The sequence below is a fragment of the Salvia hispanica genome, chromosome 6, assembly GCF_023119035.1.
Source record: "Salvia hispanica cultivar TCC Black 2014 chromosome 6, UniMelb_Shisp_WGS_1.0, whole genome shotgun sequence".
Classification (NCBI taxonomy): Eukaryota; Viridiplantae; Streptophyta; class Magnoliopsida; order Lamiales; family Lamiaceae; genus Salvia; species Salvia hispanica.
In genome coordinates, this window is record NC_062970.1 from 1,392,188 (window position 1) to 1,414,206 (window position 22,019).

General features: G+C 32.1%; 2 protein-coding genes across 2 annotated transcripts; both read left to right on the forward strand.

Annotated features, from left to right (window-relative positions):
- The first annotated feature begins 91 nt into the window (after nt 1-91).
- LOC125193420 (potassium channel AKT6-like) lies at nt 92-1,591 on the forward strand. Its single transcript, XM_048091209.1, has 5 exons — nt 92-435; nt 850-985; nt 1,068-1,313; nt 1,392-1,459; nt 1,576-1,591. Exons 1-5 carry the CDS (start codon nt 92-94, stop codon nt 1,589-1,591), a joined length of 810 nt encoding a protein of 269 aa, XP_047947166.1.
- An 8,912-nt stretch (nt 1,592-10,503) lies between these two features.
- On the forward strand, nt 10,504-13,719 carry LOC125193424 (potassium channel AKT1-like). Its single transcript, XM_048091214.1, has 9 exons — nt 10,504-10,694; nt 11,525-11,890; nt 11,976-12,033; nt 12,122-12,448; nt 12,527-12,772; nt 12,855-12,953; nt 13,043-13,072; nt 13,162-13,374; nt 13,516-13,719. Exons 1-9 carry the CDS (start codon nt 10,504-10,506, stop codon nt 13,717-13,719), a joined length of 1,734 nt encoding a protein of 577 aa, XP_047947171.1.
- Nucleotides 13,720-22,019: the final 8,300 nt, after the last annotated feature.

Below are 22,019 nucleotides of genomic sequence, written 5' to 3' on the forward strand. Positions count from 1 at the left end.
AGCCTGGAAAAAATAGTTTGTATTTTTACTAAAACATGCTTGAATTGGTATGATAGATCTTGGTGGTTGATTCTGACCTCTAGTTATCTTGATGGCTTGTATCCCTCAAAATGAGATGGGACTTCCTGACGTAAAGTGGTGCAATGGAGCATGGTGCTATATTTCCATCGCGGACAATGTTTTCATTGCTCTATTGGCAATTGACATCATCGTTACGATGTTTGTAGCTTATGTGGATGCAACGACGCATCTTCTTATTGATGATCATAGGAGGATATCACTTAGATATGCAACTTCAACCTTGGCTATGGAGGTCAACTCCGCAATACCAACGAAAGTTGTTTGGTTCATATCACCATTGCCACTAAAGGAGTATGGCTTATTGAGTTTGATTCGCCAGTGGCGTCTCAAACGGATTTTTGACATGTTTGCTAGGTAAAATCGTACTTTCTCATCTCATGTTATAAACCTAATGTTGTATTGTATAGTTTGTTAATACTCTTTTTTTTCTTTAAAAAATAGATTTTAGAAAAATATCAGTCTAAACTACATTTTTGTGAGGTGCAGCTAGCTTATATCATTAAGTATATAATTTACAAACTCATGATTAGATTATCCATTAGAAAATGATTTATATCGTTTGTTGTTGTTGTTGTATAGGTTACTATTTTCTTAGTTAATCGTGCTGCTTGCTTTTTTTATATGCTCGCGGCGTATAATGATGATCCATTTAACCTTGGATCGGTCAATCAATGCCATTTGGAGTCGATTTTCGTCATCTAAGCATCTGTTCTGATACGTTATTTCCCTCTACTGGTCAGTCACAATGTTCTCGACAGTTGGATTTAGGGATTTTCATGTCGTGAATACAAAGGAAAGGTTAGCTTGCACTATCTACATGCTATTCAACGTCGAAACAATTACGTATGTGATAGGACACGTCTCACAGTTGCTTGGTGACGTCCCTATGAAGACGAAGTGCTATGTAAGTAATTTAGTAACATATCAAGTTGACTCTTTTAAATATTTTGACTTTCATATTCAATTTTTTTATCCTACAATAACAGAGAGACAAGGTTCAAGCTGCCACGAATTTCACCGAAAGGAATCAATTGCCTTCTTATCTTGAAATCGAAATGATGTCGCATCTGTCTTTGAACTATAGAACTAACTTAGAGGGGCTGCAAGAGCAAGAGATGCTCGATTCACTCCCAAAGGCCACGAGGTCGAGTATCTTGAAGTACCTGTTCTACCCTTTGCTTGAAAATGTTTCATTGTTTCGAAAAATCTCCGACAAGTTACTCTTCCAATTGGTAAACTTCATACTTCTAATTAACATTTTTTCCCTTCTTCACTTTCTATCAATCTTATATGCCACAATGTTTTGACAGGTTTCTAAGATGAGGGTAGAGTATTTCTCTCTAAATAGAGATGTGATATTGCAAAATGAAACGCCTAAGTGATTTTTATATTATTGTCACTGGGGAAGTGGTGAAATTTTTATCCCTAAACCTTCGAGTCACTCTTCCATTATTGTGTTAAATTTGCTGATCTATAAACTGTTTTTGTTTTCAGGAGCTACTGGTTGTGATAGATGGAGATGAAGAGGCAATAATATTTTATATATATATGGTCCTGTTAGGTAGAAATTTTTTAGCTTAATTGAGAATTGAGATGCATTTTCAGCCACTCATCCACAACATTTTTGAAATGCCAACTGCAAGTAGATTATGTCAACTCTGGGGTATTATCGTCAATAAACTGTACATCAAATGTCAATAGCTTGCACATCAAATGTCAACAACTTATAGTTGACATTATATGTGTATAGTTGACATGAATATGTATATGTAGTTGACATGAATTGTATATGTTGTTGACAAAAAAAAATTAATTTTTTTTTTAAAAAATAATTTTTTTTTAAAAAATTAAAATTAAAAAAAATGCATTTATTGAATAAAATGTACTCCCTCCATCCCACATAATTTTACTCAAGTATTCCATTTTGGGCCGTCCCACATAATTTTACCCATTTCACTATTACTACCTCTGTCCCCGAAAATTTGATACATATTACCATTTTGGTCCGTCCCCGAAAATTTGATACACTTCACTTTTACCATTTTTGGTAGTGGACCCCATATTCCACTAACTCATTTCTACTCACATTTTATTATAAAATTAATACTTTAAAAGTAGGACCCACATCCCACCAACTTTTTCAACTCACTTTCCATTACATTTCTTAAAACCCGTGTCGGGTCAAAGTGTTGCAAATTTTGGGGGACGGAGGTAGTACCATTTTTGGTAGTGGAACCTATATTTCACTAACTCATTCCTACTCACATTTTATTATAAAACTAATACTTTAAAAGTAGAACCCACATCCCACCAACTATTTCAACTCACTTACCATTACATTTCTTAAAACCCGTGTCGGTCAAAGTGTAAAAAAAATGCATTTATTGAATAAAATGTACCATGAAATTACCATTGTGCCCTTTCATAATTAATTAATCTAAAAATATTTTCCATGTGGCAAATTCTGGACCACTCATTTAAATAAAAATGAGTGGCTAATAATGCATCTCAATTCTTAATTAGACTAAAAAATCTCAATTGATCACATACGTCTATGTATAGTCATATATAAGAAAGCTGACGATATATCCGTGGCAACAAAACAAAAATGCAGGTTGTCGGGGAGGCGCGAAGGGGTGAGCTTTTGTGGCGAGATTGGGGTAATATGTCATATGCCTCAACCTTACACGGTCAGGACAAAACGGTTAACTCAAGTATTACGGTTGAAGCTCACCGCGTTTCGGAAAATAGTTGAAGCCAATGTTGGAGTTGGAGTTGGAGGAAAAATCGTGGAAAACCTTGATCAAGTATGTATATACACATATAATTAACTTGTTCACTCAGAAGGGATCTCCATACATCTTCAAACCAACTATGTTCATCTTCCTCAACTCTCATATGGCTGGCAAAATTGTGAGAATTGTAGAATTGGATTGAGATAATGGAGAAACCTCCATTGGAGGAAGAAGAAGACGTCGGTAGAGAGAGAGATGAGAAAAGGGAAAGTTCATTTATGGACTACATTTTTGTAAAGTGTTAATGCAAAATACAATGGAAAGCCTTATATATAGGCACAAAATAACAACTAATAAATCCTAAACTAATTCTTATTCTAATAAAAATCGACCCGATCGCCATCTCTCACGAGGCTAATGCCATCGATCTCAGCTTCTTCATCGTTCAATACTCTCACGAAGGAAGCACCATATTTCTTCGCACCAATCTTCTTCAGCTCCTCTAAACTACGAGGGAGGAGCACGGGCCTCCCTTCAACATCTTCCTTCTCAAAGCAAGTGATCGTGACACGTGCATCTAGTTCCTCAGCCTGTCTGGCGTAAAGAAGAAGAAGGAGGAGGAGCAGAAGAAGAAGTGAATTTATTTTAATATCGGTTTATGATTAGGATTAGGATTAGGACTCGGATACTATAGGGCGAGGAGCCTCAAAATAATAATCAGAATCAGAATCAGAATCGGAATAAAAGGAAGAGCGCTTCTTTATTTTAGAATAGCGGACTCCTGCTGCAATGGCCGCCATTCTTCTTTAGAGTTTTACTTGTAAATTTTTTGTACAATCATTATCACTATATATAGGCATCCATTGTATCTATTTTACTATCGGTATATGATTAGGAGTTAGGATTAGGACTCGGATACTATAGAAAAAGGATATTATTTGCACTTTTAATATTTATTTTCTGATTTTTCTCAAAAAATTAAAAAATATTTCGAGCATTTGAAATACTTTGGCTATTTGAAATTGCATTCAATAACCAAACTCAGTCACCCTCAATCTCGGCCAAATAACTACTCCTTGTGAAAGATTTTTGGCCCACGTGAATTGGGCCAAAAAATTATCTCCAAAACTAAAACTAACCCTGGTGATAATTCTTTGAATTTGTACATGTCAATTACTATACTTACAATTAAAATTGAAGTTAAAAGTTTTATATAGTATGCCTCTAACGAGAAGTAGGTCAATAAGTAGAAAGAAATACTATAGAAGTCGACCTTAATTATGAGATATGTATGTAGGAAAAGAGAGAAACTGATTTCTCTCATAATTGGACAAATAGACGAAATCCATCATTATTTTTAGTACATATGTTATACGAATGTCTTGCATACAAATACATATATTTATAATGGAATGTTATCTTTATTAGCATTCACTCAAAATGTCTATTATGCAAAAAAGAATAATATATACAAATATAATCTCCTATCTCTGGCTGGCGAAATTAACCCGATCGCCATCCCTAACCACCCGAATATTATCGATCTCAGCTCCTTCTTCGCTCAAGACTCTCACGAAGGAAGCACCGTATTTCTCCACACCAATCTTCTTGAGCTCCTCGAAGCTACGAGGAAGTAGCACGAGATTCCCGCCAACATCACGTGATCGTGACCCGTGCATTTAATTCCTCAGCCCCTTGTTCGTTCAAGGCTCTCACGAGCACGCACATCGTTTCTTGAAGAAGAAGGAACGATAGAGCGCTTCGTTATTTTGGTTCTGCTTGTGCGAGAGAAAGGAGCCGAAGAAGACGAAGAAGAGCGTTGTGTTATGTTGGCATTGCCTACGCGACGGGAAGCGAGGGCGCCCGCTGCGGCTGCTGCAATGGCCGCCATTGTTATTAAGAGTTGTAATTGTACTATATTATGAGTATATTTGGAACAATCGGGTTTATCTCTTAATTATTTATTATTTTTCATTAGCATTAGAATTAGGATTAGGATTAGGATTGAATAGAAAATAATTATTTGCCCTTTCTGATTTTTCCCTAATTACATAATACTCCTACAATAATATTTAAGATACGTTGACCGTTTGAAAATTCATTGACTTTTTGAAATTGTAATTCAACCAATTGCTTAGAGTATGAAATTCATTGAGGTATTGAAATTGCAATTCAACCAATTCAAGAAGAAATACTTTGACTCTACACATCGACGTTCAATTGTTTTGCCGAATGTAACGTTTTAGGTAATAAAACAAATAAAAATGGCTTGACCTTGGAAAAAAGCAGCAAGAAATCAATTATCAACGTGGGGCAGGCAGCAAATGATTTTAAATGTTGGAACTAAAGCTATCGATTTCATTTATAATTTTATTGATTAGACAAATCTAATCACTAGCTGAGTATTGAGTAGTAGTAGTAGTGATTATTTATTATTAGGAGTTTGGGGCAACAAATGACTACTTTTGTAAGATGTCTGGTTCTATTAGTATTAAGCAGAGAGAAGAGACAAATTATTGTGTGTAAATTGGTCAAGCGGTACGTAGAGTGACAATCACTAATACCAAAAATCTCGAGTTCGAGTACATTATAGGGTGGCTTTTAAATTTATATTCATTTAGCTATAAAAATATAAAAGAAATTATTTACAGAGATCCTACTATATTATTGTAATTGTAGTTGGTGGAGTACAATATGAAGGATAGCTGAAATGAAACTATATATGGCCTTAATAATGGGCTGATCTTCGTTGCCCACACGAATTGGGCTAGAAACTGATCTACAACTCCAAAACCCTGGATGATAAATTTTTTAATATATATACAATTAATTAGTAGTATAATTTATTTATTAAAATTGAAGTTGATACATGCATGTAGTAGAGTGTGCCTCTAATCATAATCATCATGATTAAATATTACTGAAAATGGCCGATAATAAGTCATGATTAGTTTATTAATTAAAATTTCCTTTGTTCCACTCCTACATCAAGTTCAACTTTTTTTGGTCACAGAATTTAAGAAGATAATATTTACTGAGTTAATTGACTTGAATAAATTTGAGAAGTAGAAAAAATAATATAAGAGAAAGTAAATATGTTGTAATTTTAGAAAAATAATGAGAATAAGCCAAGAGATATATATATAGTATAGGAGTACATAATTAAGTCAAACCATATTGTTATTTACAAGATTTTTATAATGTTGTACACTAACAATTTGGAGTATAATGCATACAATTTAGATAATGATCCGAAATCACTTAATTTTAGCCCTTATTGAACTGATGCAGATATAGACTAATTGATTTTCAAATAATGGAGGTTTAGGACTAGCTGAAATTCAAAGAAAATTTTCTACAAAAATTGGTTTGAGAAAGAAAAAAGGAAAAATTCAAACTAAGGAATATAAAGTAAAAGAACAGTTTCAATTTTATTTTTTTTGCATAAACCTAATTTTATGCTAGGCTAATGTATCAAAACAATTTTAAAATATATACTCCTACTAAATACTAGGAGTAGTATATTATTTCAACATATATAAACCAATTCGACTATAAGAAAATATTTAAGAGTTTTTTTTTATTGTTGAATATATATTGAAATAAGAATCATAGGCTATGATATAAATTAATCGAAAACTTAGGACTGAGAAATTCATATTTATTTTGATTGTTTGTTCGATTTGAATTAAGAAAAATAGAAAGATAACAACATTTGAAAATTAATAAGGGGCCAAAAAATTTTGATCGTGAGTTTTGTAAATTTTGGATAAGGAGAAGAAACAATTTCCAATCCTCCATCACTCTTCGGTATAAAGTTTTGATTCTATCGATTTCAACCATGGTGCATTGCACAATTCAATTTACAAAAATTGAATATGAGATGAGATATTATTAAAGTAGTAATAATTTATACTTGTATTATGCTATGCTTTTATAAGTTTTGATATAAATATTTTTAGAATTGTGGACGTGGTTGGATAATGTATAAGTGATTCAGCGTTGTTATACACTTTTGTTGGTTTCTACAATAAGTTTATGGAAAACACTAAATTAGGTTAAATTTTTGTAATTTTAGTGATTAATACTAGTCTTACTTAAAATTTCTTCTTTGTCATTTCTCTTACAAAATAGTACTATCATATTTTAAAAGGAGTAGTATATAATATTTTTCTTTATAGTATTAACATTACATGTGTGTCATGAAACATTTTATGGATTTTACTGTAATACTTCAATCCAAATAATTTCATATTTCCATTGAACTTATATATATCGAATATTTCAATTGTGAGACTCAATAAGATTAATTTGGAATAGAATGATACATTCGACATTACTAAATCGAAACTGTGTAGTATTATTAATTTTCATGAACATAACTTTTCATAACATAGATACAAATCCTCTCACAAATTTAAGTGTGATATGTCACATTTTTGTATGAAGTAAAACATACTCCATCTAACGATAAATTATTTGCATTCATATAAATTTTATAAAAATAATTTTGTATATGCTTAAATAATTACTCTATATTCCTATAATCAATAGTAGGAGTACTTACTTTTCTGCTTCTATTTGTGTTTCTTGGTACGCATTATATAGACTAGTACTATTAGTCTATTATTACTATCACAATTTTCAATAATTTCATATGTATACTCATATAAGCTCAAATCGAGGACATCTAATAAGATCTAATTAAATCAGTCATCTTTATATAGTGTCTTAAGCTGTCACCATCAATGAATCGTGCTTTATCTCAACGCCGTCAAACTAGCATTTTGATTTGATCATATTACTTTTTGGAATGTAGGAGTGAATGGGATAATAAAATATAGAGCATTAATAGTACATTTTTTGGGTTGTAGGAGTGAATATGATAAAACATGGAGTACTAGCATATTATACCCCCTTCTTTATTTCTTTCTTTTAGAGACAATCCCTCCATCTTATATTAGGAGCCTCATTTAAATTTAACATTAATATAAAAAAAATAAGTATCAAGTTTTTAGAAATGAAATGAAAAGTAGAGAGAAAATGTAGAAGAGAGGTCAGAGAGAGTAAAGAGAGATATAGTGTTACGGTACTTTTTTATCATAAAAGAAAATGTTTCACTTATAGTGTGACGATCTAAAATGAAATACATCACACTTATAATGAGACAGACAGAGTATAAAAGAAAATGAGCGAAAAAAATAGTGAAATATGTGATTCATTTTCTATATTACATTTTATAATAAAATGTGATTAGAATGAGTAAGTGGAAAATGTGACATACCTACCATTTATGATGAAAGTTAACTGAGTCTTTTAATGGCAGACGAAGAGAATATTATTTTTGGCCACTATATTTAAGAAAATTATGTTAGAATTAAGTGATAAGAAATAAAGTACTTAAGAAATATAAAAACTATTTTATCTCAGTAAATAAAAATGACTAATTACAATTCAAAATTAATACAATTTGGTTATAAAAGGACATCATGGAGTATTAAAATTAAATTGTGAGATTATTTTAGTTGGAGAGGATGGTTATGACTCATCATCATGAAATATACATCTAAGATTAAGTCGTGAGATTCAATCTTATAAACCAAATAAGAATTAATCTTGCCAATTGAACAACCTCTTAGATTACGTCATACTATCGTTTAAAATACAGTAATTATCTAGGCCCAACAATTGTATTTGCGAAATTGGACTTTATTTACTCTTGCCAATTGTAAGCATTGCTTCCTTTATCCGTGAAATGCTGTCCAATTTAGCTATTTTAGTCTGTGCATAAAAAATTGTAAACTTTGATTTTTCCTACTTTTTTTATCAATGAACCTCAATTTTCCCTAAATCTTTACGTTCACCTTCTATTATATTAGAATAAAACTAGTAAACTCTTGTTTCACTAATTTTATTAACATTGAGTCAAATTAGAGAAAGAGCTGATCCATGAAAGACAAAATCAAATGCTAGTTCGACGCCGTTGCAATAGGTACGATTTAGACAGTCTTACAAAAAGGATGTGGCCAATGAAAATCAGAAACGTCGAGAGGACGAAACCTATTTAGGTGTTTGCAATTTGTTCTATGCAATATTCAAATGTATGTGTGATTTGACGTCTCAGGCTATCAATATATTGACAAATTGTCCAATCTACTTGGATATCCGCGATTCTATACTTGTACAAAAAAATTAAAAATGCATTTATACATAAAATTTACTATAATAACATTAATGTTGGTACTTTATGTAATCATTATTAAACTCAATTTTATTTTAGTTGTTTGTAATAATAGAGTCGTTTCTTAGTAAAATTAGAGTCATTTCTTTTCATTACAATAATTAGTATACTTAATACATTTTTTATTTTTATTTTTTCCTCTCTCTATTTTTCTTCTTTTCTATTTTGTTGGTATCTTTATATTTAATACATAATACATCATTTTATTAATCTTGGTACTGAAATGAAATATCTGCATTAGTATGAAACGAAGGAAGTAGTAGTACTTATAGAAGTATAGTTCACACACGAGGATGAAATAAATTCTATCACCTCCAACATTTATAATATCCTCCCTCCTTTCTACCATAGTTTAGTCGTTTGTCTTTTTGAAAGTTCGTTCATAGTTGGGTCATTTCTCTATATGATAGTAATAATTAACTCACTTTTTCTTTTCTATTTATTCTCTTTTTTAATTTATTCTCTATATTTTATTCATTTTTTTTTTACTTTTCTCTATCTTTTACTTTTCTATCCCTTCATTTAATACAATAACATTTTTTCCCTAAATTATCTGAAACATCTCAACTATAATAGAACGGAGGGAGTAATAATACTCTAATTCAACTTTTGTAATTAAATGGTGCACTATTATTATTTTTTGTTTGACCACATGAATAATGAACGCGTTTTTTTACGAAATCCATCTAATCCTATTCGAACAATTTTGCGAATTAAGGCCGAAAGTTTCTTAGCGGATGATGGAGTTTGAACCCGCCGCATGGGTGGCAAATCGTGCGTGTTGTGTCGTTATCGTGTCGACACGATAACGACACGATACGACAACAATAAACACGAACACGACCCGCTACCCTCAGACACGAACACAACATGATAACAACACATATATGACACGACACAATACTTAATTATTTCTTAACGTGTAACACGAACACGACAGTAACTAATACCAAGTGCTCCATTAGACTAAACCTACACGATAACAGCAAAATAAATGAAACGACACAATACTTAATATTATTTCTTAACGTGTAACACGAACACGACACAAAATTTTCGTGTCGAAACGATAAAGACACGAACCCAATAAGCTTTGACACATACCCATTAATTTCGTGCGGGTTTGTGTCGTGTCAAAAATTGTCAGCCCTAACCCGCCGTGACTTGGTCCTTATTATTACTAAAAAATGATCTCTTTTTTTTTCTCTCAGAATTAAATATACTCCTAACAAACAATCAAAATCAATGTATCAATTTATTCAGCCAAGAAATCAAGAAATTATTTTGAATTCATTAGTAAAATAAAAAAGCAAAACAAAATAAATTAAAATGAGCCCTAGTTACGTCTTAAACGTCTTTTGAAACACTCCATCTTCTCCCAGCTAAGCTAAGCAAAATCTGAAACTGAAACACTCCATCTTCTTCTTCCAGCCAAGCTCAGCTTCAATGGCTTCGTCCATGGTCCGGCGCCTGTTTGCATCAACTCCGGACCTTCTCTCGACGGAGAGCAGCCCCCAAACACCGCTGCTTCCTGCGTTCCACCCAACCACGGCTCCGCTTCCGGCTTTGGGGGCACGCAGAAACCCTCGCTACAACCTTCGTGCATTTGTCATCTCACCCCACACTGCCTACTACAGGTTCATTTCCTTCTTATTAACCACTATTGCCATCTTTAATTATAAAAAACAACGTAGTGTCATTCCATCTCAATTTTGATGCGGTTCATGTATAAATGGATGCGTTTTAGCAACAGCATGCTGTGTGATTTAGCTGTTTTATGTTATGTTTTTCAAAATAGTTTTATTTATTTTATGTTGTGATACATTATACTATGAATTTTTATCACTATATTCTGATTATGTGTTTTTAAATCTTTTTGGTTGGAGTACATCATAGTATAACTTTATTGGTTGTACCCCACTCTATCATTGTTATTACATTTAGTTACAAACGCAAAATTAAATCAAAGCAATGAATTATTACTACAATATTTTAGGATGTTTTAATAAAAAGCATAAAATAAATAATTAAGTTAATGTACTCACGATTTTGAAGTGTTTCTCAACTTTAATTATTTGCTATTTATTGATTATTTGATTTGATTTCTCTTTCCATTATACTTGGGTGGTATTTAAGTATAATTTATGGATGAAACTTCTTTACTTTGAAGGGGGAATTTCGACAAGTTTTTATAAACAAATATTAATTCATAAAATAGGCTGTAAATTACAACTACACCATAAATGTATAAAGAATCCCTAAACCTACTTAAAAGAAGGGGCGCCGCTCTTCTTTTCCATCTCCATCCAAACATTTATATATTTACTTATGATAGACTGTATTTTCTTCCCTGCTTGTTATCCAATTTTCGAATTAATCAGTGTTTCATGATTTAGTTTGCCTTTGAAATATAGTTTTATTAACTCACTCTATTCTTGACAATAAAAGTGTTTCAATTGATATGCAGTGGATGGCAATTGCTTTTGGCTTTGCTAGTTATCATTTCTGCCATTGTGCCTCCAGTAGAGATGGTGCTTGACAATGAAGGATGGAGTCTTTTATCCGTTGCCGACAACATATGCAACATTCTATTCGGCATTGATATCATACTCACATTCTTCGTCGCTTACGTGGACAAATACACGCATCGTGTTGTTGACGATCATCGGAAGATTGCTACCAAATATGCATTTTCTTGGATGGTTCCTGATGTCCTCTCAGCAATTCCTATGAGAGCTATAAAGAATGTTTCACCGATGATTCTGACTGAATATGGATTATTCAGTTTGATTCGGCTGTGTCGTCTCAAGCGAATTGTGGACGTGTTTGACAAGTACAACTCTATTCTCATCTCAATAATACAAATTCAATTTTTTATTATATTGGTTGCTAATTGCTTTCTTTTCTTCAAAATACAGATGGGAGAATGATATCAAATGGAATTACAATGGGTTGAGGTGTGCCAAGTTTGCATCAGTGAGTATATGATTACAAACTCATGATTCACTTATTATTTAAAAATGATTTAGTAGTTGAATTGTATATCATTTTTCATTGTGTATAGGTTGGTATCTATGCAATTAATCGTGCTGCATGTCTCTTCTATGTGCTTGCTGCATACAACGATGATCCTACAGATACTTGGATCGGTCAAGCTATGCCACAAGGAGTCGATTTCCGAAAGCTCGGCCTCTGGTCTCGATATATTTTTTGCATGTATTGGTCCACCACAACATTCTCCACTGCTGGCTATGGGGATTTGCATCCCGTGAATTCAAAGGAGAGAATGGCGTGCACTATATATATGTTGTTGATCTTCGCAGCCTCGTCATATGTGATTGGTAATATCTCGCAACTGATGATCGATCTTACTATGAAAAGAAAAAGCTATGTAAGTAACTTGTCAAGTTTATTTTCTTTGAGTTTTTTTAATTATATAAGTAATAGTAACTTTTTGATATAATAACAGAGAGAATTGGTTCAAGTTGCTACGCATTTTGCACTGAGGAATCAGTTGCCTTCTCATCTTGAAGAGCAAATGATATCACACCTGACGTTAAACTATAGAACCGACTTGGAGGGCCTACAAGAGAAAATGATACTCGATTCATTGCCTAATGCCATCCGGACGAGTATCTTACACCATCTCTTCCACTCGGTTATTGACAAGGTTTACTTGTTTCGTGGAGTGTCGGAAGGGTTTCTCTTCTCGCTGGTAAAGACATACTTGTAGCTAAATTTTTTTTTGCTTCACCACTTTTTTTGTCAATCTTATATGACACTGTTTTGTTTTGCAGATCCGTGACATGAGTGTGGAGTATTTCAGTCCCAACAAAAATGTGATCTTGCAGAACGATGCGCCGACGGACTTTTATATTATTGTCTCGGGTGCAGTGGTAAAAATTAGATCCTTCAACCTTTTCTTCTCTTTTTCATCATTATGTGCTATGTTGAAAGTTCTAATATATTAACTTTGATTTTTCAGGAGCTACTGGATATGAGAAATGAACAAGGGGCAAGTTTATTTCCTATATTTGTTAATACAAATGTCTATAACCATTCGATATAATTGACAATTTATGTGCCAACACAACACTAATGCAGGTTGTGGGAGAGGCACAAAAGGGTGAGCTTGTTGGTGAGGCACGAAAGGGTGAGCTTGTTGGTGAAATTGGTGCGATTTGTTTTAAGCCTCAATTGTTCACGGTGAAAACGAAGAGGCTAACCCAACTATTAAGGCTGGAGCGCACTAAATTTCTCGATATTGTTAAAGACCATATTGAAGATGGAGAAACAATTGAGAAAAACTTTTCTGAGGTATACATCTATACGCATAGCTTTGAATATAATCTTTATCACATCCAGTTCAAGTGTTTCTGCACAACAATTAGAATTCCTCAATTGGTATTTCAAGTTTTATTGGAGTACATTTAAAAAATGAATATATGTTGCATGCAGCATTTGAATGACCCGGGAATGGAGCAACTACTTGAGGGTATGTCGATAGGTAACTTGATTTCAGCCGGAAAAGGGCATCTGACAGTGGCATCGCGGACAAGGGATAAGGCACCATCAAGAGACGATGCGCTTCTCACCTCAGGGGTGCCTGCCGGGGTCTCCGAGACAGGAAAGGCTACCTCCTCGGCGGTGGTTGCCCCTTGATTGTTGATGGTTTAGGGAGATACTATTAATCTATGGATATCATGTTGATGGTTTGGGTAGATACTGTGTGAAGCTCATTGTATGCTTACAAGGAAATTATTTTGACTATGTATATGCTAATCAGTGGACATGTAGCTTGTTGACAGTTTTTGTTGAATTAAGGACAATATATTAGGAGTAAAAATTGTTACCATTGGTTACCATTTTCTAATTAACTCATTTTTTTAATCATAACTACACATTAAATGTGAATTGATAAGTTTAAATTTAAACAAATATGTATTCAGTTGCCCCCGATGATATTATAATAGTGATGTCAGTGACAGTAACAATAATTGAATACAAGTAGTACAATTGTTACTCTAAATATTATGTAACCTTGAAAAGCAAGACTATTGGTTGCAAAATCGTGATATAAGAAAAATAGCCAGTTTACAAAAAAAGAAAAAGATACACAACAAATGAACAAGAATAAACAATTTCTCAGATTAATGCATAAAATTTTGTGCAGTTGAAGTCTTGAAGAATTATGATTAGGAATGTTTAGTTGAAAATTTTGGAATTCGGTTAGAGATTATTGAGTTGTCGGATTTAAATGTACTATTTGTAAATGTATCTTCTCTCTTTATTCTTTAGGTATTTGAAATTGCAATTAGCCGATTCAAAAAAAGTATGATTCGACTGTACACATTGACTGTCAATTATTTTGCCAATGACCAATGTAATGTTTTAGGTAATAAACCAAATTAAAAAAAATCTTGATCTTGGAGTTAGTAATCATAATTAACGACTTAATTTGGTCAATATCAGGATTAAAAACGTTGACCATTAATATTTGACGGAAAAGCTAGTTTTGGACCGATTGTGATCCGAATTGAAATGTTTGGGATGCGGAAATTCAAAAGATAATATCTAGGAAAAAAATCGTAAAATGAACATAGGTTAAAGACCAATTTTAGCTTTTACTCAATTTAAATTTCAATGATTTTTATTTGGATAGCAATGATTAGCAAATTACTAAAGCTATCCACTTGATTTATAATTTCACCGTTTACACAAATTTAATCAGCAGTTAGGAATTAGGTTTGAGTATTGAGTTACTGATTTCAAATCGAACCAAATTTAAAAAATTGTAAATTGTTAAAAGTTAAATCAATTTAGCAGAATTATTCGAAAAACCAAACTCGAAAGCAAAAATCCGAACCACAAAAATTGAGCCGAACAGAAAAACCAATTAAATACTAGTAGTGGTACTAGTACTAATAATGTGGAACTCAAAATCTATGCTAAAGTTATCTAGAGGTATATTATTTTCTAAAATAAAAAAAATAGTATAAGATACCTTGCAAAACATAAATATATAATACATTCTCAAATATGTTCCCCCTTAAAAAAATAATTTTTTCAAGGTAAATATGGTAGTTATAAAATTTTATTTCCATTGATAGAAAAGTAAAGATACATCCTCAAAATAGAAAAAGATATAATAATCCATTCTCGTTTACCTCTATTCTTGGAGATTGATTTACCATAAAAAGGAGGTAAATTTGGTAGTTATCATTCTTTACCCTCTCATTTACCTCTTCCCTTGGAGATGCACAACGTATTCCATTTTCTAAAATAAAAAAAATAGTATAAGATACCTTGCAAAACATAAATATATAATACATTCTCAAATATGTTCCCCCTTAAAAAAATAATTTTTTCAAGGTAAATATGGTAGTTATAAAATTTTATTTCCATTGATAGAAAAGTAAAGATACATCCTCAAAATAGAAAAAGATATAATAATCCATTCTCGTTTACCTCTATTCTTGGAGATTGATTTACCATAAAAAGGAGGTAAATTTGGTAGTTATCATTCTTTACCCTCTCATTTACCTCTTCCCTTGGAGATGCACAACGTATTCCATATATTATTTTCTAAAATAAAAAAAATAGTATAAGATACCTTGCAAAACATAAATATATAATACATTCTCAAATATGTTCCCCCTTAAAAAAATAATTTTTTCAAGGTAAATATGGTAGTTATAAAATTTTATTTCCATTGATAGAAAAGTAAAGATACATCCTCAAAATAGAAAAAGATATAATAATCCATTCTCGTTTACCTCTATTCTTGGAGATTGATTTACCATAAAAAGGAGGTAAATTTGGTAGTTATCATTCTTTACCCTCTCATTTACCTCTTCCCTTGGAGATGCACAACGTATTCCATATTTATGTTTTGGACAGCATTTGAACTATTATTTTATTTTAAGGATAATTTATTTTTTATAGAGTAAAGACCAAAATTGGCTCTATACATATGACCATATTACGATTTTGGTCCTAGACATTATCTTTTGAATTTTCGCATCCCAAACATTTCAACTCACATCACAATCGGTCTAAAACTAACTTTTCCGTCAAATTTTAACAGTCAACGTTTTTAATTCTAATTTTAACCAAATTAAATCAGTTAACTATGATTACTAACTCCCTAATTTATCACCTCATTTGCATATGCTAGGAAATTTATTTTGCGTCAAAATGTGGAATCCAACCACCTCTTGCCTCTTGTAAAGCATTTGAACTATTATTTTATTTTAAAGATAATTTACTTCTTTATTTATCTTTTCTTTTTGTAAAAGTGTTAATTGTGATAAGGAATATATTTAACTTTTATAAAAGTAAATAAATAAAAAATACATTTTTCATTTATTTTTTCTTTCAGGAGATGCTCTAAGAATGTTCACAATAGGCGGAACAGTCACGCCACAACCATAAAAAACATGTCCGCCTAGTCAGCACCGCCACAAGAAAACTTGTACACCTAGTCAGTACAAAAAAAATTTTAAAAAAATAAAATAAAATAAAATGTTTTGACCGCCGCGACGGTCTCGGCGGCTCACAATACGCCACTACGGAACTGCCGCTCCACCTTTTCCACCGCCTGGTACCCGACGCTCTCTCCCCCGCCGCGGCTCGTCCTCCAACTGCAATAGCCACCGCAGCTTTGCTATTGTTGACACTCTAACACAACTTCTTCTATTTTTATCGATCTCTCCTACTTTTTTCTCTTCTTTTTTACTTTACCAATTGCATATGAAATAAAAGTCGTGTCATTTATAAGTTTTTTATTTTTTTTATAACGGATGGAATACTATATAATAGTACTCCTTCGATTTCCTAAAAATATAAACTTTTGAAACGACACAAATTTTAATACATAAAATTGGTAAAATGAAAGAATGGTTGAAAGAAAAGTGTGTTAATAAAAATAAATCTCACTTTATACAGGAAAGAAGTTTCCTAAGTGGAGTGTTTTGATTTTTTTGGAAACGACCCAAGAAAAAGGGCTTTATTTTAGGAAACGAAGGAGTATAAAAAAATTTGTTTTTTTTTTTGTTTTGTTTTTTCCGCTTTCATACCCCATTACTGAAAAACTGAAATTTGCTAGAAATTCAAATTGAACTGAATTTTAGATTTCGGCTTGTTTCAATCATATTAGTTTACTTATATACTTATTAAGCCTTCTAACAAAAGTATCTTAAACATAATAATAAATGAAAGCTTATAAATTCAAAGCATATTATTCAATCGAGCAGTGATTTAGAGACATAATGTCTCTATGCCATAATACCCCTATGTCACTTTGCCATAAGTATATTTTATATTGTGACTAATTTACCCTAATATCATATTAAATGGATATCTACAATTAAGGAAAATTAAAATCAAACTAAATACATTATCTAAATGCATGTGAATTAATTAGGGATAAACTTGAATCATGGGATTTCAAAATATTAATTCAGATTATAAATTTATCATTACAGTAGTATTAATTAACACATTATACAACTAAAGTATTATATTTAACTATAAAATAATTCGATAGCTTAATATAATAGTACTACCATTCTTTCATAGCTTGTTCTTTTATTTAAATATTCTAAAATATACAATAATGAAATCAATTATTTTAATATATAAAAAAAATAAAAATTAAAACATTTTTCTTATTCAATTCATATAATAAAATAATATAGTTACTATGATTAAGCATTTTTTGCGTTATCATATTTTTGTGTTATTTCTATAGCTTTTGTTACAAATAATATTTTTTTTTAATTTTAATTGACTAGTACTAGTAAGAAATAATCAGAATTTTGGAACGAATATTCAAATTTTAATTTGTTGCTGATATAGTGAATAAATAAAGAACTCTAATATTTTTTTTAAAGAAAAAGATAAAATATTAATTGTATATCTTTAAATATACCTTTAAAATGCTAAGTAGATGAACGGAGAAACATGTGATTATTTTTTTTTATCGAGGTTTGATGGTAATGTTTCAAAATTTTAAAAATTACATAAATCAAAATTATGAAAAACAAAAAATTAAAATTATAATATTCTTAGAATCAAAACCGTATTGCTCAATTAACATCAATATATTATATATCAAATTTAATTCTTCATACGTTATAGTGAATTGAACTAAGAATTCTAGTAAACTTTTTGCATCTATAAAAATTTTAATTTTTTATAAAGAAATTATTGTGAATAAAAAGTAGTAACAAAAAGAATAATTTCATCAATATTGAAAATTATTTCAGTTTAATTGTAAATTAATTATCAATAAGTTTATCAATATTTTAATTTATTACAGCTTATTAAAATTTGACCAAAAAATTTAATACTTCATTGTGCTAATTATTTTTGAATAATTATTCGATCATCTCATCTAAAGTCAATAAGGTCTAGTTTGATACGTCTTTTATTCACCTGTTAAACATACTATTAATTTAATAAAATTACAATATTTAAAATTATAAAATATGACTTTAAATAAATGTAACAAAAATAATAAATATTAAAAAAGATCATGCATCACAAATGTGTAGGTCCCACATAGTCAAAACAAAATTATACACGCATTATTAGTTCCATATCCTTAAATAACTAAGCAAATTAATGTAAGGGTAATAAAGTATATACACAAAATATAAATTTCTTCAAAAATAAAATTCAATGCACAATTACTATTTTAACCTCATTATGCCATTATGGCTTGAAGACATTATGTCTCCAAAACATTTTCCTATTCAATAATAACCAAACTCACCTATTATAGAAGTAGTAAATAATCTTTATTAATCAATAATCAATAATTGATTACATCTCATTGGAAAGATATCAAATCTTATAATTAAGGAGATAAATACGGAGTAATTTGAATTCGATTACAATTACCTAATAAAATATTTATGTCCTAATAGAATTGAGCACATTCCCAAAGCGCAACCTATATATATAAATGTACAATTAATTTACAACTACAACTTTAATTCCTGTCATTTTTCATTATATTTCTCAAAATCCGAGCCGAGTCAATCGATTTTAAATAATGCATGGGAACGAAGGGAGTATTTACGTGGCATCGTTGTTTAGATTTAAAATTCAAAAACTACTTACGTTGATTATTTAATGAAAGATTAAAGGTTGTCAGAAAAATATTTCATCTAAATTACAGTCCCCCCTCGACTATTCAATCGAAAAGAAACCATAAATTTCAAAGTAAATAATCTTTATTAATAAAAATCTAAGAAAGTGATATGCATCATTATTTAGTTAGTTAAATTAGAGATTTGCATATCTTTTCCATATCGTTGTTTTCTTGTTCATTAAGTTAGTTATCAGCATTATAAATAATTATTTGAAAAATCAATTAAGAATATTAATATTATCATTCATTCCCTTCTCCAAAGTGAAAGAAAAAACCGTCTTGCTCGACGTTCTTTTATCCAAAGTGAAAAAACCGTCTTGCTCGACGGGCACTCGCCCGTGACAGACGTTTATCAATTACCGATCTATGGACGCCCCATTGGGAGGTTTATCCTATTAGGAAGTTATAATATAGTAAACTCAACCAAATCTATCAAATCTTGTAATTGCGGAGATAAATATGGAGTAAATTGATTTCGATTATTATTACCTAATATAATAAATTAATAATATACATGTCCTAATAGAATTGAGCTCATTCCCAAAGCGAAGCCTACAAATATGTAAGTGTACAATTAATTTACAATTACCACAACTCTAAATAACGATGATGGCTGCGGCAGCCGCAGCAGGAGCGTTGGCGGCCGTTCGAGCAAACAATAACAAAAAGACCTATAGCATGTACAGCCACAAATCCCCAAGGTAAGTGAATTGCTTTACTTCGTTAATTTCTCTCACTTAATTTGAGTAAAAATTCAGTAGTATTTCATGTTGGCATGATTATTTGACAATTTATATTAGCTAATGAGTAGGAATATCAGTGCAACACACAATCTGTAAATTGACATGAATATGCATTATTGATATGTATGTTGGTTATAATAATAAAAGAAAAAAAAATTGACATGAATATGCCCCTAGAATTAGAGGATTAGGGATGTAATTAGCCTACAACCCTAGTCTAATATGGATCTAATTTTGTATAAATTATTTTTTTATAGATCTTAAATATTTTATGTATAAATTATTTCAAGGGACAACGTACGATACTCACCCCCGCGGAGGATGGTGGATGAGCCATTGGATTGGATCACAATAACTTGTTTGGAGGAGCTATACCATTTGGGGAAGCAAGTGGCGCTCCCTCGTAGCTTCGAGGAGCTGAAGCAGATTGGTGTAACGACATATGGTGCTACCTATGTTAGAGTATTGAACGTACAAGGAGCCGAGATCAATGACATCCGCGTGGTGAGAGTGTGGGATCGCGTTGTTTTTTCCCCCCCAAAAGGGGATGAGGAATCGATTGTACGGGCCACGATCAAATGCTTGGAGAAGGCAGATGATGTTGGAGAGGAGCTCTTGGTGCTACCTCATTATAGCCTCGAGGATTTGAAGTGTATTGGTGTGAAGAAATACGGTGCTTCCTTCACGAGAGTGTTGAGCGAAGAAGGATACGAGATCAATGACATCCGGGTGGTGAGAGATGGGGATCATATTGTTTTCGCCTGCCAGGCTGAGGAACCGATTGTAAGAGTCTTGGCCACCTGCTTGGAGAAGGGAGATGTTGAAGGGAGGCTCTTGGTGGTACCTCGTTGCCTCGAGAAGCTGAAGGAGGTTGGTGTGAAGATATACGGTGCTCCTTTCGTGAGAGTGTTGAGTGAGGATGGAAATGAGATTGATGATATCCGGGTGGTGAGAAATTGGGATAGGGTCGTTTTCGCTAGCCCTAAACCGGCTGAGGAAGAATCAAGTGTACGAGTCATAATCACGTGCTTGGAGAAGGGAGATGATGATGCAGAGGAGGTCCTGGTGCTACTTAGTAGCCTCGAGGATTTGAAGCGTATTGGTGTGGAGAAATATGGTGTTTTCTTCACGAGAGTGTTGAACGAAGAAGGATATGAGATCAATGACATTAACGAGGTGAGAGATGGCGATCGGATTGTTTTCGCTAGGGGAAAACGGGCTTTAGAGGTCTTGTTCAAGTGCATGGAGAAGGGAGTTGATGAGGTGGAGTTTATGGTGCTACCTAGTAGCATTGAAGAGCTGAAGGGGATTGGTGTGAAGAAATATGGTGCCCCATTTGTGAGAGTGTTGAATAAACAAGGAAATGAGATCAATGACATCCGGGTGTTGAGAGACTACGATCGGATTGTTTTTGCCAGCACGAGGGAATCGAGGGTCACGATCACCTGCCCGGAGAAAGGGGATGATGCGGGGAAGCTCGTGGTGCTACCTCGTAGCTTCGAGGAGCTCAAGTGGGTTGGTGTGAAGATATATGGTGCCTCATTCGTGAGAGTGTTGACCAAAAAAGGAAATGAGATCAATGAGATTAATGAGGTGAGAGACGACAGTATTGTTGTTTTCGCCAGCCCCTACAAAGGGGAAGAGGAATTGAATGCAAAGTCAAATAGTACACAGAAATGGGTAGAGGAGTTCAATGAACCTAACAAGATCACCTGCTTTACCGTGTTGAGCGAGATGTGGCACTATATGATAAAGAACATTTTATACCGTGTTGACATTGTGTTGATACTGTGTTGAAAAGTTTAGAGTTTGTACAATATATAAGTTTGCATTTTATCACTACTCATTTTGAATATATATAGATATATATACTACTGCTAATCAATGGACATGTAGTTGTTGATGATTTTGGTAGATTTAAGGATAATATATTAGGAATGAAAATTGCTATTTGTCCTCGACTTCTCATGTGGTTGTATCGGGTTTATATCTTTGTTATTTTATTAGTTTATAATTATGATTATGATTAGGCTTAGGATAGAAAACACACGCCTTTCATA

Bases quoted from the DNA above. Each gene is read 5' to 3' on its own strand.
- LOC125193424 (XM_048091214.1), top strand. From the start codon at position 10,504: ATGGCTTCGTCCATGGTCCGGCGCCTGTTTGCATCAACTCCGGACCTT. The intron at 12,773-12,854 runs GTAAAGACATAC...TTTGTTTTGCAG, and splicing joins AAGGGTTTCTCTTCTCGCTG to ATCCGTGACATGAGTGTGGA. The intron at 13,375-13,515 runs GTATACATCTAT...TGTTGCATGCAG, and splicing joins TTGAGAAAAACTTTTCTGAG to CATTTGAATGACCCGGGAAT.
- LOC125193420 (XM_048091209.1), top strand. From the start codon at position 92: ATGGCTTGTATCCCTCAAAATGAGATGGGACTTCCTGACGTAAAGTGG. The intron at 436-849 runs GTAAAATCGTAC...AGTTGGATTTAG, and splicing joins ATTTTTGACATGTTTGCTAG to GGATTTTCATGTCGTGAATA. The intron at 986-1,067 runs GTAAGTAATTTA...CTACAATAACAG, and splicing joins CTATGAAGACGAAGTGCTAT to AGAGACAAGGTTCAAGCTGC.